This window comes from Vespula vulgaris, chromosome 5 (assembly GCF_905475345.1).
Source record: "Vespula vulgaris chromosome 5, iyVesVulg1.1, whole genome shotgun sequence".
NCBI lineage: Eukaryota > Metazoa > Arthropoda > Insecta > Hymenoptera > Vespidae > Vespula > Vespula vulgaris.
The window spans coordinates 1,071,374-1,086,392 of NC_066590.1; the positions used below are offsets into that span (position 1 = coordinate 1,071,374).

Below are 15,019 nucleotides of genomic sequence, written 5' to 3' on the forward strand. Positions count from 1 at the left end.
ATTGTCTAATATCGAAAGAAAGCTCTAGAGTCGTTTTAACTTGCAGCGAGATATGTATGACTGAAGTAGTAGGACACAGTAGTCGAGTAACAAAGAGTAACCGAATGGTAGGGGTGGTAGCGGTGGTGGTGGTAGCAGAATACTTAGTGGAGAGAGGGTAACCGCTTACTGCTCTTCTCCCTAGAGGTTGTCAGTGACAGTCGAACTGTCGCGTCGTTAAAACGACTGGAGGGAGTTTCTCGAATTGCGCAAGCGAGAAAAGCGTCCGTTACATCCGGCACCCGGTCGAATACGCGTGTGTATGTCCGATACGAGTAACCACACGTGTATAAAGAGAGACGTGATCGTGTCGATATTTATAACGGAACTCATCGTAGACATCAGATCTATACAATCTGGAACAGAAAGGTACGAACAGAAGACGAAGAAGATGGGAATTACATTTGCTTCGTTAGAAGGTTATACGCAAGGGTAGTACTGTCTATTCTGCTGATTGTATTAAGGACAAGCAGACGTACATATTAGATATAAATATGTATGTAAAGGACGATCCGAAAAATAATTATCGAAAAAGTCAGAAGCGATCATTCTTTGATTAAATTATTTGTTTCGTATTTCTCTCTCGTTGCGAAGTATAACCGATTCGTTCGAAGGTTCTTTCTTAAAAACGACGCCAGAGCGCGGTAACGTTTTTCTTTTTTCTATTTTCTTTCTTCTTCTTTTCTTTTTTTTTTTTTCTAAATTCAACCCCTTGCCATATGATTTTCAGTGATACGTTGCACGCAATGGCGAAGAATTGGCACCGTTAGAAGAGGGACGTTATCCCGAAGCACGAATTTTCGAGTTCTTCTTCTTCTTCTTCTTCCTCTTCTTCTTCTTCTTCTTCTCTTCTTCCTCGTCGGCGCATTATGAGGAGAAAAAGGTGCGGCGCCTTTTTCAACGAATATCTATACTTCTTACCTGGACGAAGGAACTATTTTTCAACCGTGAGTCGTAATAGGAGAGATCAAGGCAGCTAGCCTCTTCATACTATTTTCTGCTTCTTCTTTTTCTTTTCATTTTTTTTCCCCTTTTTTTCTCTTTTTTTCTCTTCGATATCTTTCATTAGTCCTCGCTCGTATTTTCAAATGATCGAAAGAATATTCTCCATTCGGCGAACGCGTTTCCTTTTTTTACGATCGAGCGATCATATATTACGTATTCGGCAAGCTATGATTATGTATGTTCTTCTTAGAACGTAAGATTAATTTCTCGTTCGCTCGAATTCCGTACACGTTAGAAAAGTTCTACTGGCATGGTTGATTCGAGCATGCGTGTCCATTTAAATCGTATTCTAGGTTAACGACATTTCAACTGAAAACGATCCTTTCTTTTGCGATTTCTTTCGATATGATTCATTCAGCGATTAAAATCGATCATTCGTTATCGTCGTAGATGGTGTCTCGTAAGAATGCATTTCCATTTTCGAGAATATATACGAATGGGTTGAGATGCGTAAAAGAAAGAAATTTCGTTTGTCCTTGAATACGTTAAACTGTCATCGTACATCTCGAGGTCGCTATTAAAGTATACAAATGGTTAATGAATTGGCGACAAGAGAAATGCAAATAGAAGAAAACGTCTTGTTTGATCTAATTAAATCGATTGTCGTCATTTCAATGTATGTATGTACATATACTTGATCTTATTGGAACAATGGATTTAATTAACTATTCAAAGTATTTATTATGAAATTCTATTAATTTTATTCTTTTGTTCTTTTCAAATCTAATGAAAATTTTCGAGCGAGGAGACATTTTATTTTCAAGCGAGTCTCGAGATATCGCATATCGAATCTGCATATAAAATCGATTATCGTCGTTCGAATATGCACGAATATGGCCGAGTTTTAACGATATATCTTTTCGTTATTAGAAATTCAAATATAACGCGACACGTTCGTATTACACGTTTTATCAATTTGATCGATTAATTAAGTTGGTGTCGAGAGTAGAAGCCTTAAATAATAAGACAAATAAGAAGTGTTCGCTCGCGTGGAAACGTGGATTGTGCCAAGGGGGCAGTTAATTCGATGATTAAATGACTCTCGCATTAACGTGCTAGGAGACAGTAATTATGCATGCGCTCAGAGATAAACAAGTATAATTTCATAATTGTCTAACATAAGTCATGCGGTACTCGTTAACTAATTGTGATCACCGGCCAAGGGCACGCGACGATTGGTTATCGATCGATCGTTCGCCGATCGTAACTTCGTAGAAAAAGAATCGCGCTTATTACGTGTTCTATTCTTATTTCTATGAATCAGAAGAATTAAAAGAATCATTCTTGTTGGCAGGAATTCGAAGAAGATCGGTGATCGGTGAAGATTCTTTAATAAATCGAACGAGTCCTACGAGAAAAAGAAGTTTCGTAAGAAATTTCTTCAAGAAATTCTAGGAAAAAGAAAAAGTTCAAGGAAAAGAAAAAGAAGAATGGCGCACGAAAACGGTATAAACGGGGACACGGATTCCGAGACGGTGGAGCTGAATCCTCTTAGGAGAACGAGATTCCACGTGAATCGAGTGGACAGCGTCGAAGGTCGCACCAGTCTCTTAGGCGAACAGGAAACGAAAAAATCCCTGAGACACATGACGAGGGAAGCTTTACCTAGGCTCGACAATTATAGGAATATTATGAGTATCCAGGCTGCTCACAGACCCTCGCTCGATGAACTCCACAATCCTACCCTTCTTAACAAGGTAACGTGAGACCAAGCTTTTTTTTTCCTTTTTTTTTTTTTTTTTTAATAATATCCCTCCATCCAACGCATCTTCCTTCGTTATAGGCGTGAGAAAGGCCCTTCTACCTTTAATCAAAATTTCTTACAAATGTGGATCAAGGAAATGTTAATATTTCAAAGTGTATATGCATATATATTACTATCATAGATTAGAAGCTTCTAAAATTGGCTTTCGATACTTGAACAAACGACGTTCAGGCATGAAAGGTAAATCATTTTCTAAAGCCTCTTAAATTATATCGTCGCTTTTCTGCGAACGTCTACACGTAAACGTCTATAAGGATTTACAAAGCGCATTATATAGATATTTAATATCTATTTTCCATAAGGGCAAAATTGATATACACATCGTCTGATCTTAATCCGATCAATACTGTTCCTCGATCTTCTTAGTTTTGAAAGATAATCTGATTTGGTACAGCAAAATGAAACGACGCATGGATAATCGTTACAAAATATTTATTAGATATTGAATGATTGTAAACGTTCATAAACGTGTCTCTAAGGAATTTTATTAGAACCGAGTGTGAGAGCGACTCGAAGTTTTCTAAAGTTGCAAGAATCGACAAATATTTTACGAGCTCATATAGCGCGCTCAAGTTTAGAATGTAGAAAACGTGCATATCTGCAAAAATTAAGGTCTCCGACAACATATTCGTGCGTAACTACTTTCTTAAAAATATTTTCTTTAAAGTTGAGCGCGTGTGTGTACGTGTAAGCGTGTGTGTAGGCACACACACTATATGTATATATACACATGGATAGACGGATAGATAATATCAGCCAGTCTCTCTATTCGTACATATATATGTATATATTCGTATATATATAGAAAGACTATCTGATATTTTTTTCTTGTTAGAGAAATCGTCTAATCGTACAAGTTAGAAAGTCGATAGAGTAGTCGTCTTGCATACCGATGCACATCACGATATAAAAAGAAACTTGTTCGATTGCGGAGAAGGATATCGCGTACTATGTCACGTAAGCGTGACACATTTTTTTGTCTATGAGAGCCTCGTCGTAAACGTTGTTGGGTCAAAACGAAGACCCTCACGTTCTGTCGGTCAATTAAAGCATCATCTGGAAACTACGACGAAGTCTTCGAGATCGACCATGCGGTCGTTATTAACGCCACGAACGATAAGATCAAATTTAACGCGGAAGTTAACGATCTTCCATTTCGAATAATCATTTTTTGATTCAGCTGAAACGAATCCGAATCGTTCAATTTCAAACAGATTCGTTGTTATATTCCAACCTCCTCCTATCTTAACGCCCATATTTCTGTCTCGCCGGATGAGATTCCTTTTGATATGCTTGGACATAAAAGAAGAACGCGAAGATTCTTCTCTAAACGACAGGAAACGTGAATGTGAATATACAAAATGTTGAAGAAGTTAAGATTTAATGTTTACGAAGAAATACAGATGGACGACGCAGATGAAGAATTTTATTCTGACGATAATAAAGACGATAATTTCTGATCGCAGTCAGCCACGGGATTATCTCGGAATAAATTTTTCATGAAACGCGTGGAATATGTTACGAGTTTTTCATTAAATATGCAAACATTCGTATAACAGCTTAAAGATTGATTCTTGAGAAACGATGTCTACGTAAAACGAAATATCATTCATTATTAACGATTTAATACGCACAACATAAGAAATAACAGAAGAGATCTTATTCATGAGAAACTTCTTTGAAAAATCGCTTCCTTTTCGGCGTCTTCGCCGAATGTCCCTTCTAACGGCGGCGTTGTTAAATGTTTAAACGAGATCCATAAGGAAGGCCAACGTAATATGTGCACAAAGTAATCATCGCAACGGACGATTATTATCAGACATGAGTCATCGTGGATTTTTAACATTTCTCTATTCTTATCCACAATGAAATCTTGTCTTTGAATGAAATGCATTCGTAGTAAGAATAAAGCAACGAGAAATAATTACGGGTCTCGTATCACTGTAGTGACAATGATTCAGAAAATAGAAACACCAGTCGTTGATCCGAATTGTCAGGCATAGTGCATACCTACATCGGACTTAATATAGGAAATCGCGTGCTTCGAATACATTATGTTGCGAGGGTTAAGCGTTCGTTATTATTTCACTATCGCGGCACATGTCACGAAATGTCTAAGCGCGTAACGCATCATGACGTAACACGCGTAGCATTGACACGATCAAAAATCAAGATGATCGACGACGCTTTTCTATATCAGTTTGGAACGTAATAAAATAGGAAAAAAAGAAAGAAAAAAAAAGAAAGAAAAAAAAAGGAAAACAGAAAAGTAAAAAAAAAAGAAATAGATGCATTGACCGTTATTTGTAGAGGGCAAAGTGTCACGAGATTGGATCTGCGGAGGTGTGCAAGAATAATTTCGCAATTATAGTAGAGTCCAAGGCAAGATATTCGTGGATATAACGGGAAATAATTGGACGAAACGAGCGTCTCTTTTAAGAGTCGCTATAGACTCCCGTCGGGTCGTTCGTCGAAAGATTTACACATGTGTAAGTACGGTCGATTTGTAATATTTTCTTCCTTTACTATGATTTTCTGTTATGACGTTGGGAAACAATCCGATTGTTTGATTCTCCTTCCTTTATTGGATATGTCCCTAATTCGTCCAGGGCTTCTTCTCGAGGTGAAACTTTGAGCTAATAATCTAAGATCGGCGCTCTATCTCAACGTCCGCCGAAGTTAAAATAATAAACAAACATCTTTGAATTTCGTTTGTAAAAAGCATTCCGATGTTGGGCGTCGTATGGCGTATGTACGATATGCGAGGCGTCGTTACGTAAATCGTTAGTCTTCATTGGGCGACTCGCGGACGACCCTTCCTCTAGACGAATCACCTTCAATGTCGATAACCACCTCTAAATCTCAATTTACGCGTAACGTCTGCGTAGAGAGAGAGAGAGAGAGATTCGAATCCGATGCATCTCTCTTTCTTTATCTCAATCAAATCGATATTTTTTCATCCTATCTTCTAGGTTCATTTCATTTAACGATCTCACGGTCTTTACCGTAAAGTAAATTGACGTAATCGCGCGTTAATCCCGTCGATTTTTGACCTTGAGCTCACGTTTATCAATTACACGTATCGCAACAAAAACGAAGTCGATTACTTTCGCTTAAGTAAGTCTTTAATGTGTTTAGTGTATCAAGTTTATATAATCATTGCAATAATTATTATATTAACATAGATGATCATTTTATATGATATATTTATATGATCTTTTTAATATATTGAAATTTATTCAATCTCATTGATTTACATGAATTTTTTTGTATATAAAAAGAAAATATAATTTGTACGTTTAGAGATCCGGCTCACACACACTGCCTATAACGGACGTAAAGCTGCCGGTGTCCGGTATCAAATTTGGATGGATTCAGGGAGTTTTAATGAGATGCCTCCTAAACATATGGGGGGTTATGCTCTTTCTTCGACTTTCTTGGGTCGTAGCTCATACTGGCATAGGTGAATATATAATACACACACACATATATATATGTGTGTATATATATATAAAATTACCTGTATGATCTATCGACAATTCCTCTAAAGAATGAAACATCATTTTTCTGTAATTTCAGGACAATCTATACTCTTGATTCTTACAACTACAGTAGTAACGACCATTACATCTTTATCCATGTCGGCAATTAGTACGAACGGACTTATAAAAGGAGGTATGAAAATTCGTATAGTACATATCATGTGTGTGTGTATGCATGTATATATATATATATATATATATATATATATATATATATATATATATATAATATCGATAAAAATTTATCCAACTTATTAATTATCATAGGTGGAACCTATTATATGATATCACGTTCGCTTGGACCAGAGTTTGGAGGTTCTATAGGATTAATATTTTCATTAGCGAATGCAGTTGCCTGTTCCATGTATGTAGTAGGATTCTGCGAAAGTATGGTTGGTTGTCTTAAATCTTATGAACTTTGTATAGTGGACTGTGCCAGCACGGACATTAGAATTATAGGTTTGACAGAAATATCCTCAAAAAATATAGATCTATCCGGGAATAGCGTTGTGATGTTTGCCTTTTCATTAATAGGTTGCGTGACCATAGTTTTCCTTCTCTTGATCGTAATGGTAGGTTTGGAGTGGGAAGCAAAAGCTCAGATCGGTCTTCTGGTTATACTTCTTGCAGCTATCGTTGATTTTATGATTGGTACCTTCATAGGGCCAAAAAATGACGAGGAAAGGGCGAAAGGATTTATAGGATATAATGGTAAATTATTTAAATCTATCGAATCAACGGATTTTGTTTCGATAATTTATCCTTATCTTCGTATTTCCAGCTGATCTATTCATGGATAATTTGCATTCGGACTACAGATATAGCGAAGGTGTGAAGCATGATTTCTTTTCAGTCCTAGCTATCTTCTTCCCGGCGGCAACAGGTATCCTGGCAGGTGCGAATATATCCGGTGACTTGAAGGTGATTTAGTCCTTTCGTCTGCAGAAAACATTTTTTTTCTATATAACATCATCTTTTCATTTTTACGTGTATATTTCATTCATATACACATTACAAAATTCGTCGAATATAGGATCTGAAAATTCGCTTTATATCACTCTCTTATTATATCCGTTTTATATCACTTTCTTCCCAATAGGATCCTCAATCAGCGATACCGAAAGGAACTTTACTTGCGATATTATTAACGACACTATCATATATTCTTATGGCAATTATGGTTGGAGGTAGCGTCATGCGAGACGCTTCCGGTGATATAAATGACTTAAGAACAACTGTTAATAATTCTTACGTCGTGCAATCGTTTCTCGACGTAAGAAATGACACTTCAGAAGAAAATGTTACCATTGTTGGGAATTGGAACGAAACTATTTGGAGCGTATATGGCACCAAATTTAATTGTACGTCTGGATGTAACTATGGAACTCACAATAGCTTTCAGGTTTGCTTTATAATTAAGAGATCATCCGTTTATAAAAAGATATATCAATTATGAATACAACAATGATTATTTATAGGTAATCGAATTAGTATCCGCTTTTGGTCCTTTTATTTATGCTGGCTGTTTCGCAGCAACGCTCTCAAGTGCCTTAGCCTCTTTGGTATCTGCACCAAAAGTATTCCAAGCTCTCTGTCTTGATAATCTTTATCCTGGAATAGGATGGTTTAGCGGAGACAAAGACAAGGAACCTATTCGCGGATATTTTCTTACTTTTATCATTGCCGTTGGTTTTATACTAATTGGTAAACATATACTTAATATATATGCATATTAATATATTTATTAACGATGCATTAGCAATTGAAGATTACTCTGTTTTTTTAGGAGAGTTAAACGCTATCGCTCCACTGATATCAAATTTCTTCCTGGCTGCATACACTCTTATCAATTTCAGCACTTTTCATGCTTCTCTAGCAAGACCAATTGGTTGGCGACCAACATTTAAGGTAGATGCATTTCAATTCTTTCCTATCATAATAGTCTTAAAATACTTTCACTCGCGCAACGGGTAACATACTTTTAAATAATTGTTACCAGGATATCCTAATCCTAGAAATTAGTGATTTCGATAGGAAAGAGTTAATTACATATTGCAATAAAAATTATTTGCTTGAACTGATAGTTGATATATATTTTTCTGATGTATTTCAGTATTACAACATGTGGCTCAGTCTCGCCGGTGCTGTTCTATGTGTTTCTGTGATGTTTTTGATCTCATGGTGGACAGCCTTGATTACGTTGTTCGTAGTTCTAGCGCTTTATTTGGTAGTCTCGTATAGGAAGCCTGGTAAATTCGATAAATAATTGATGCACTCTTCGCATATAGCTAACTTCGAAGTTTTTTACATGTTTCGTTTTCTTATCGATTAATTTAATACTTATATTGTAGACGTGAATTGGGGCTCCACTACGCAAGCCCAATCGTATAACAATGCTTTGACGGCGATTCAACAATTAGATAGGGTAGAAGAACATGTTAAAAATTACAAACCCCAATTATTAGTTCTTACTGGACCTCCATCTGCGAGAGTATCGTTAGTAGATTTTGCTCATCATATTACGAAGAATCAAAGTTTATTTATTTGTGGACACATTATAGAGGTATGGATAATTAATAATTACAATTTATTAACGAAGAAATGTTCACATACTGTTTCATAAATTTCATTAATCCTTTACATATACGTATCTCTTAGACATCAATATCGTACAAAACACGAAATAACATGATAGCGAAATGTACTTCGTGGTTTAGAGCGAATAAAATAAAAGCGTTTTATTCTGTGGTTGATGGCGCCAATTTTCAAGACGGTACTACTTCTCTTTTGCAAGCCGCTGGTTTGGGAAAAATGAAACCTAATATTTTATTGATGGGTTATAAACAAGACTGGGCGTGCTGTTCACGGGAGAATTTGAATATGTACTTTAACATCATGCAGTAAGTAAATTGAAATGTCTTTGTACTTGGACGTAAAAAAAATTTACGATCGTCATAATCGTGTCATTTTCATAGCAAAGCATTAGATATGCACATAGCTGTAGCTCTTTTACGAATTCAAGAAGGATTAGACAGCAGTGGAGTTATAACGGAAGTTGAGGAACAAAAAAGATTTGTACCTACTGTGATACCAGCAAATCAAAGTTTCTCTCAACTTAGTCAAGGTATCTAATCACATTAATCCGCATGCTATTATATTCTATAATGTATGATAATAATATAATTATTTCCTCCCTTTTTGTAGCCAGTAGTACTTCAGACATTTCAATACCAGGAAGTCCTGCTCCGAAACGTTCGAAAGTAGTTAACGAATATCCAAATCCGCTTGCAAATGAACAACAGCGTGAAAATAGACAAAACATAACTCCCATAGCAAAGGAAATATTTAATACTGTTACAAAATTCCAAAAAAAACAAAAAAAAGGCACGATAGATGTGTGGTGGTTATATGATGATGGTGGTTTAACACTTTTATTACCTTATATTATTAGTACGAGACGCAATTGGTCAAATAGCAAATTAAGAGTTTTTGCTCTTGCAAATAAACATTCTGAACTCGAGTATGAACAAAGAAAGTATGTTTTCTCAAAACAACTCTTGTATTATTACTTTTCTATACGATAAAAACGATTGTTATATATATATATAATCGAAAATTATTTCAGTATGGCTAGTCTTTTATCGAAATTTCGGATAGATTATTCGGCTTTGAAAGTAATACCAGATATATCAAAACCAGCTCAAAGCAGTACGAAAAATTTCTTTGATTCATTGATCGCCCATTTTCAACAATGCGATAATACTAAAGATTCCGACGATGGTATTGTTTTTTAACTCTCTTTTTCTTTCATTCTTTCGTCGCACAATTAAAGTTACGTGTATATAAATTTTATAGAATTGTTTCTTTTTTGCATTTTTTAGGTATTATAAGAGAATCTGAACTTATTGCGATGAAAGAAAAAACAAATAGACATCTCCGATTACGAGAATTATTACTTGAAAATTCTATGGAAGCGAATTTAATTGTTATGTAAGTAAACATACTTTCCTTTTCCTGTTCTAATATAAATTATATATATATATTTTTAATTTATTGTATATACGTATATATCTATTCGTATATAGGACATTGCCAATGCCACGGAAAGGTGCCGTATCTGCACCTCTTTATATGGCGTGGCTTGAATCTCTTACACGTGACATGCCACCATTTTTACTTGTCCGAGGAAATCATACATCTGTTTTAACTTTCTATTCTTGAATACATAATAAAAAAGTCCGTAAACAAAAAAAAAGAAGAAAAAAAAACCAAGTGAGATATTGTATAACATGATAGCATTATATTAAATGACGAGTTATGTATGTAAGTATAGTGAAATCATTGAATAGGAAGAAGACATCTAATTTTAGAATATTGAACATTTCTTTTTGTATGCGTACAGATAAAAACATAATATCATTATCGTATTTTTTAAATGATTTTTATGCTGATACTAAATACATTATATGGATAAAATTTTATTTTTAGTTCGTATGTATATATTTAATACGATTTACAAGAATGAGATAATAATTGTAATAAATGATTATCTCATTATGTATTTATCATTCTTTTTATTATTGACTTTGTCATCTTTTTTTTTTTTACATATTTACGAGAATCATTGTTTTAGAAGGATTAGATTTTACAAAGAATTCAGAATTCTACATTATCATTTCTACATTTTAACATTATTCTTCAAGAGAAAATTATACATAAAGTAGAGATAAGATAAATCTATTTATATGTTATTCAAATTTTGTAATTAAATTTGTGTGTGTTATAAAGCAATTGATAATATACGAAGCTCTTTATATCGAAAAACATTTTATGATTATATCATTATATAACACTTAAGAATGGGAAGCACTCCACTGACAAAAATTAATTTTATATTTGTGTCTTTTTCTTGTGCACAGACAATATGTAAAAAAAGATAAAATATACAAGCCATAATATCATACTTAACGTTATTACACTTATATAAAAAAGCAAGGAGATTAATAATAGTTTCGTATATTATTAATTATGATATTTTCGTATTGTATGATGTTAACTATCTTGTAAAATATAAAATAATATAATACTATGAGAGAGCAGAATGAATTTTAGTGTATAGGACCTTAAGCTCAGTGCCTTTATTGTGAAGCCTAAATTATATTATATTAATGCAATATGAATTTTTAACTCTTAATCATCAGTACTATTGTATGATACGTGTTTGTAAATGTAACATAGATGCTGTATTTGAACTAATCGGCCAAATTTATATATATATATATAATTAATCGGCAAAATTTATATATATAATATGTATAAGAGAATCTATATATAGAAAACAGCTGAAGAATCTTAAAACGTATTTCAAATATTTTCAATGAATAAATGGATTTTCTAAGAAATTTACTTTCAAGTAACATAGCTACACAATAATATATGTACTGTATCTCTTTGTATATTTTAAAAGATGTGTATATAAATCTAGCTGATAATATCGTGGATACTTTTTATTACTAAGTATATAGAGTTTCTGATTGCATAATTTGTGAACACGTTTTAACGACTAGTTGTAAATGCATTTATGGGAGTCAGAATATTGTTGAAAAAAGGAAATCATTTTGTTTTATAAATGTCCTAAATATTCTGCAAAATGTCCGAATATAAAATACTAGTTCATATCAAGTGTAAAAGTTTGATTTTGCTCGAATATTATAATATTAAAAGAGTCTTTATTCTAACCCCTTATGCATAATAAAAACATTGTGCAATATTTATTACCACAATACTGTCCTTTATATCATTTAAATGCAAAATGAAAGATTAAATGAATATAATTATTTTGTAAAAAAAAATACAAATAAGAAATGATACTAATTAAAATAACAAAAGTAGATGTCATGGTACTGCTACAATATAACAAGATTTTACATAATGGTATAAATACTGTAATAAAATTGAAAAATAGAAAGTAGTAAAAATATCTCAATGGCAAGTGCAAAAAAATATACAAAATAATTCTATTAGTAATATAAACTAGTATTTTTACTTTAAACACATCAATATATATATTAACTCTTTCTTTACATTTAAAACTTAAATATATTATATTAATTTTTTTATACTTGTTAAATTTATACATCCAGATATCAAAATGATATAAAAGCTATGGTGATAGATCAACTTTCTTTAATAAAATTAATACGTGTTCAGCCCCTTAAAGAAAGTTTCTTTTTACTTGTTAAAATACAGGGTACTTCATTGAGATTATATATCATGTTATTAATTTCTTTCTGTTTTTCTTTCTTTCTTTTTTTTTTTTTTTTTTTAAATACTACGAATATGTCTCGGTCTGCGGACTAATAAACAACAAGAAGATAAACCAGAACTGACTTTTGCTAATTCAGACATGGGTAATGATCTAGTTGGAAATTCTACTTTTTCCATAAAAACCTTACTTGATTGTGGAATTTCATCCTCTGACCGATGAATGAGAGTTCCATTGACATACAGAACATTTGCAGCAGCATCTTCAGGTACTGTTAAAGTCTGGTAACTGTATGTTGCTTCTCGTTCAATCCTCTATATAGAAAAATAATTGGAAATATTTATTAAACAAATCAATTCACTCAATGAAACTACTGAAAAATATTGAACTATTTAAAATAATTATTACATATATGTAACTTACTTTTAACACTTCCTGACATTCTTTGCCAGCACCAACACAAATAACATCAGGGCCAGCCATGGTAACTAATGATTTCAAGCGTTTGGATTCTGCAACCTTAAAAAATCAAAGACAAAAATATTATATATAATTATATTTTCAAACTAAATACTTATATTTTATGTATTAGTGTATAAAAAGGAAAAAAAAACTGTACATGTGTTTATCATAGCTACTGTTCATTGATAAATGTTTCATTTACAAAGATTCAAGCACTTATGCATCAATGAGCAATAATATTATTTCTGCAAAAAATACTGAGGTTGATAAAAAATGGAATGCGTGCTAAGGTGAGTGAGTAACTTTGCTATGAACTCCATGTGCACGAATATGCTAAGCTAAAACTTGCATTATCAATTTTGATTTTAAAGCATCGCTTAAATATTCTGTATTATATTTTTACAGAATATTTATTAAATAAAAACTTTTTATATAAAACGTGCGATCATTTCTCTAATTTGTGAATACTTTTTCTCAATGGAATATGCATAAGAGAGTCAAACTAGTGCACCCAAACCTGAAGAGGGGCTGAGGTAAGACTCTCCACTATCACCTCTTCGCCACCATCACCCACCTTAAATGAATAATGAAAAATATGTTGTATGAGTATGATTTTTTCTACAAATATTGATACATTCTGATTCCATGATATGTACTGCATATGTTTTAATTAGATAATGTGCTGTAAATTAAGTATGAATTATATTATGAATGTATTGTAATATAAATGATATGTACATCAGAGTATTAGTAACATCTAAACATCTTTAAGATACCACTTTATCAGTTTTCTGAAAAAAAATTATTCATTTTTCTTGCTCTCTAGCTAATTATTTCTTGATATCAGTATTAAAAGATTATTAATAATAACCATGATCTTTCATGAAATATATATACAAATGTTTTTAAAAGAAACATGGTTTGATCAACAAACCTTTATAGGTACACAAGGATATTCAGGAAATGCTGCAGCAACTGCACGTGCTCCTGCTTCGTTTGTAAAATGTGACAAGCCAACAAAAAATTCACGGCCTATAACAAAATGATTTATATATTTTATAAGTATTATTCCTAGAACATAAATTATGTTATATGTTAGCAAAAGAGTATCATAAAAATTTACATTAATTATTACCTGTGAATAAAACATCTCCTCCATCTAAACGAGCATTCTTGTCTGCAATTTCTATTAAAGGTATTTCTAATTCTTTTTTTAAAACAGCTCTAATAGTATCAATCTGAAATTAAAACATTAATTTATTGTCAATTTTAATATCTATAAATATCCATTTAAAATAGAACAAAATAAAAAAAAAAAATTTCAAGTTTAAATCATTGAAACATTATGATGTACAATATATAGTATGTATAAATAACATTACTTTAAATTAAGTCAGATGACAATTGAGAGCAAGGCATGAGTTAAGTGGCTTTAAAAATGTATTCGTCAAATGAGAAGTTAATTCGATAACAAGGGCGATACCTCTTTTAAACGAGATGGTTCGGTTGGTCGAGCGATGAGTGCAATACCATTGCAAACAACCGCAATATCCTCAACGAAAACACATAGAGGTGAATTTTCGTCTGGAGGCATTTCAACCACGTCAATATCAAGTTCTCGTAATAATTGCGCTAAAGCTAAATGTTGCTTTCTAGCCTCGTCAAGCGTGACCTCCCCTCTCGTTCGCAGAGAAAGAGGGATTCTACATAAAATAGCATGAGTATATCTATGTAATGGCATGACTAAAGCAACTCAATTTGTCTGTTACGCTGGAATGATTTGTAGAAATGATTCCTCGATTATTTATCACACCGTTAATTACGATTTATTCCAATTATTCCAACAAGAACACACCAATTTGACGTTTTACGCAAAAACAACACAAAATGAATACGTTGAAAGCTACCAACGTTAAAATATTAACAACTTACTAAGATGTG

At 32.8% G+C, this 15,019-nt stretch overlaps 2 protein-coding genes across 9 annotated transcripts; one reads left to right on the top strand and one right to left on the bottom strand.

Moving 5' to 3' along the window:
- Positions 1 to 44: 44 nt before the first annotated feature.
- Positions 45 to 11,445, top strand: LOC127063705 (bumetanide-sensitive sodium-(potassium)-chloride cotransporter). 6 transcript variants are annotated; one of them, XM_050993776.1, is made up of 19 exons: positions 122 to 683; positions 770 to 986; positions 2,339 to 2,741; positions 6,113 to 6,272; positions 6,389 to 6,484; positions 6,619 to 6,810; positions 6,886 to 7,062; positions 7,133 to 7,272; positions 7,451 to 7,753; positions 7,830 to 8,055; positions 8,138 to 8,259; positions 8,465 to 8,600; positions 8,703 to 8,914; positions 9,010 to 9,251; positions 9,327 to 9,475; positions 9,556 to 9,886; positions 9,977 to 10,131; positions 10,233 to 10,341; positions 10,437 to 11,445. In XM_050993776.1, the coding sequence occupies exons 3-19, from the start codon at positions 2,475 to 2,477 to the stop codon at positions 10,570 to 10,572; spliced, it is 3,153 nt and encodes a 1,050-aa protein (XP_050849733.1). In that variant the 5' UTR covers positions 122 to 683; positions 770 to 986; positions 2,339 to 2,474; the 3' UTR covers positions 10,573 to 11,445. The 6 variants fall into 6 exon arrangements, with proteins under 6 accessions (XP_050849728.1, XP_050849732.1, XP_050849730.1 ...); XM_050993771.1 differs by having other exon boundaries at positions 45 to 683; positions 6,619 to 7,062; XM_050993775.1 differs by having other exon boundaries at positions 45 to 683; positions 770 to 922; positions 6,619 to 7,062.
- On the bottom strand, positions 8,922 to 14,994 carry LOC127063722 (N(G),N(G)-dimethylarginine dimethylaminohydrolase 1). Of its 3 annotated transcripts, XM_050993813.1 has the most exons (7): positions 14,562 to 14,994; positions 14,214 to 14,316; positions 14,013 to 14,110; positions 13,596 to 13,652; positions 13,040 to 13,135; positions 12,807 to 12,930; positions 8,922 to 9,148 (listed from the first exon to the last, which is right to left on the bottom strand). In XM_050993813.1, exons 1-7 carry the CDS (start codon positions 14,817 to 14,819, stop codon positions 9,117 to 9,119), a joined length of 768 nt encoding a protein of 255 aa, XP_050849770.1. In that variant the 5' UTR covers positions 14,820 to 14,994; the 3' UTR covers positions 8,922 to 9,116. The 3 variants fall into 3 exon arrangements, with proteins under 3 accessions (XP_050849770.1, XP_050849768.1, XP_050849769.1); XM_050993811.1 differs by lacking the exon at positions 8,922 to 9,148 and having other exon boundaries at positions 12,645 to 12,930; positions 14,562 to 14,993; XM_050993812.1 differs by lacking the exons at positions 8,922 to 9,148; positions 13,596 to 13,652 and having other exon boundaries at positions 12,645 to 12,930; positions 14,562 to 14,992.
- Positions 14,995 to 15,019: the final 25 nt, after the last annotated feature.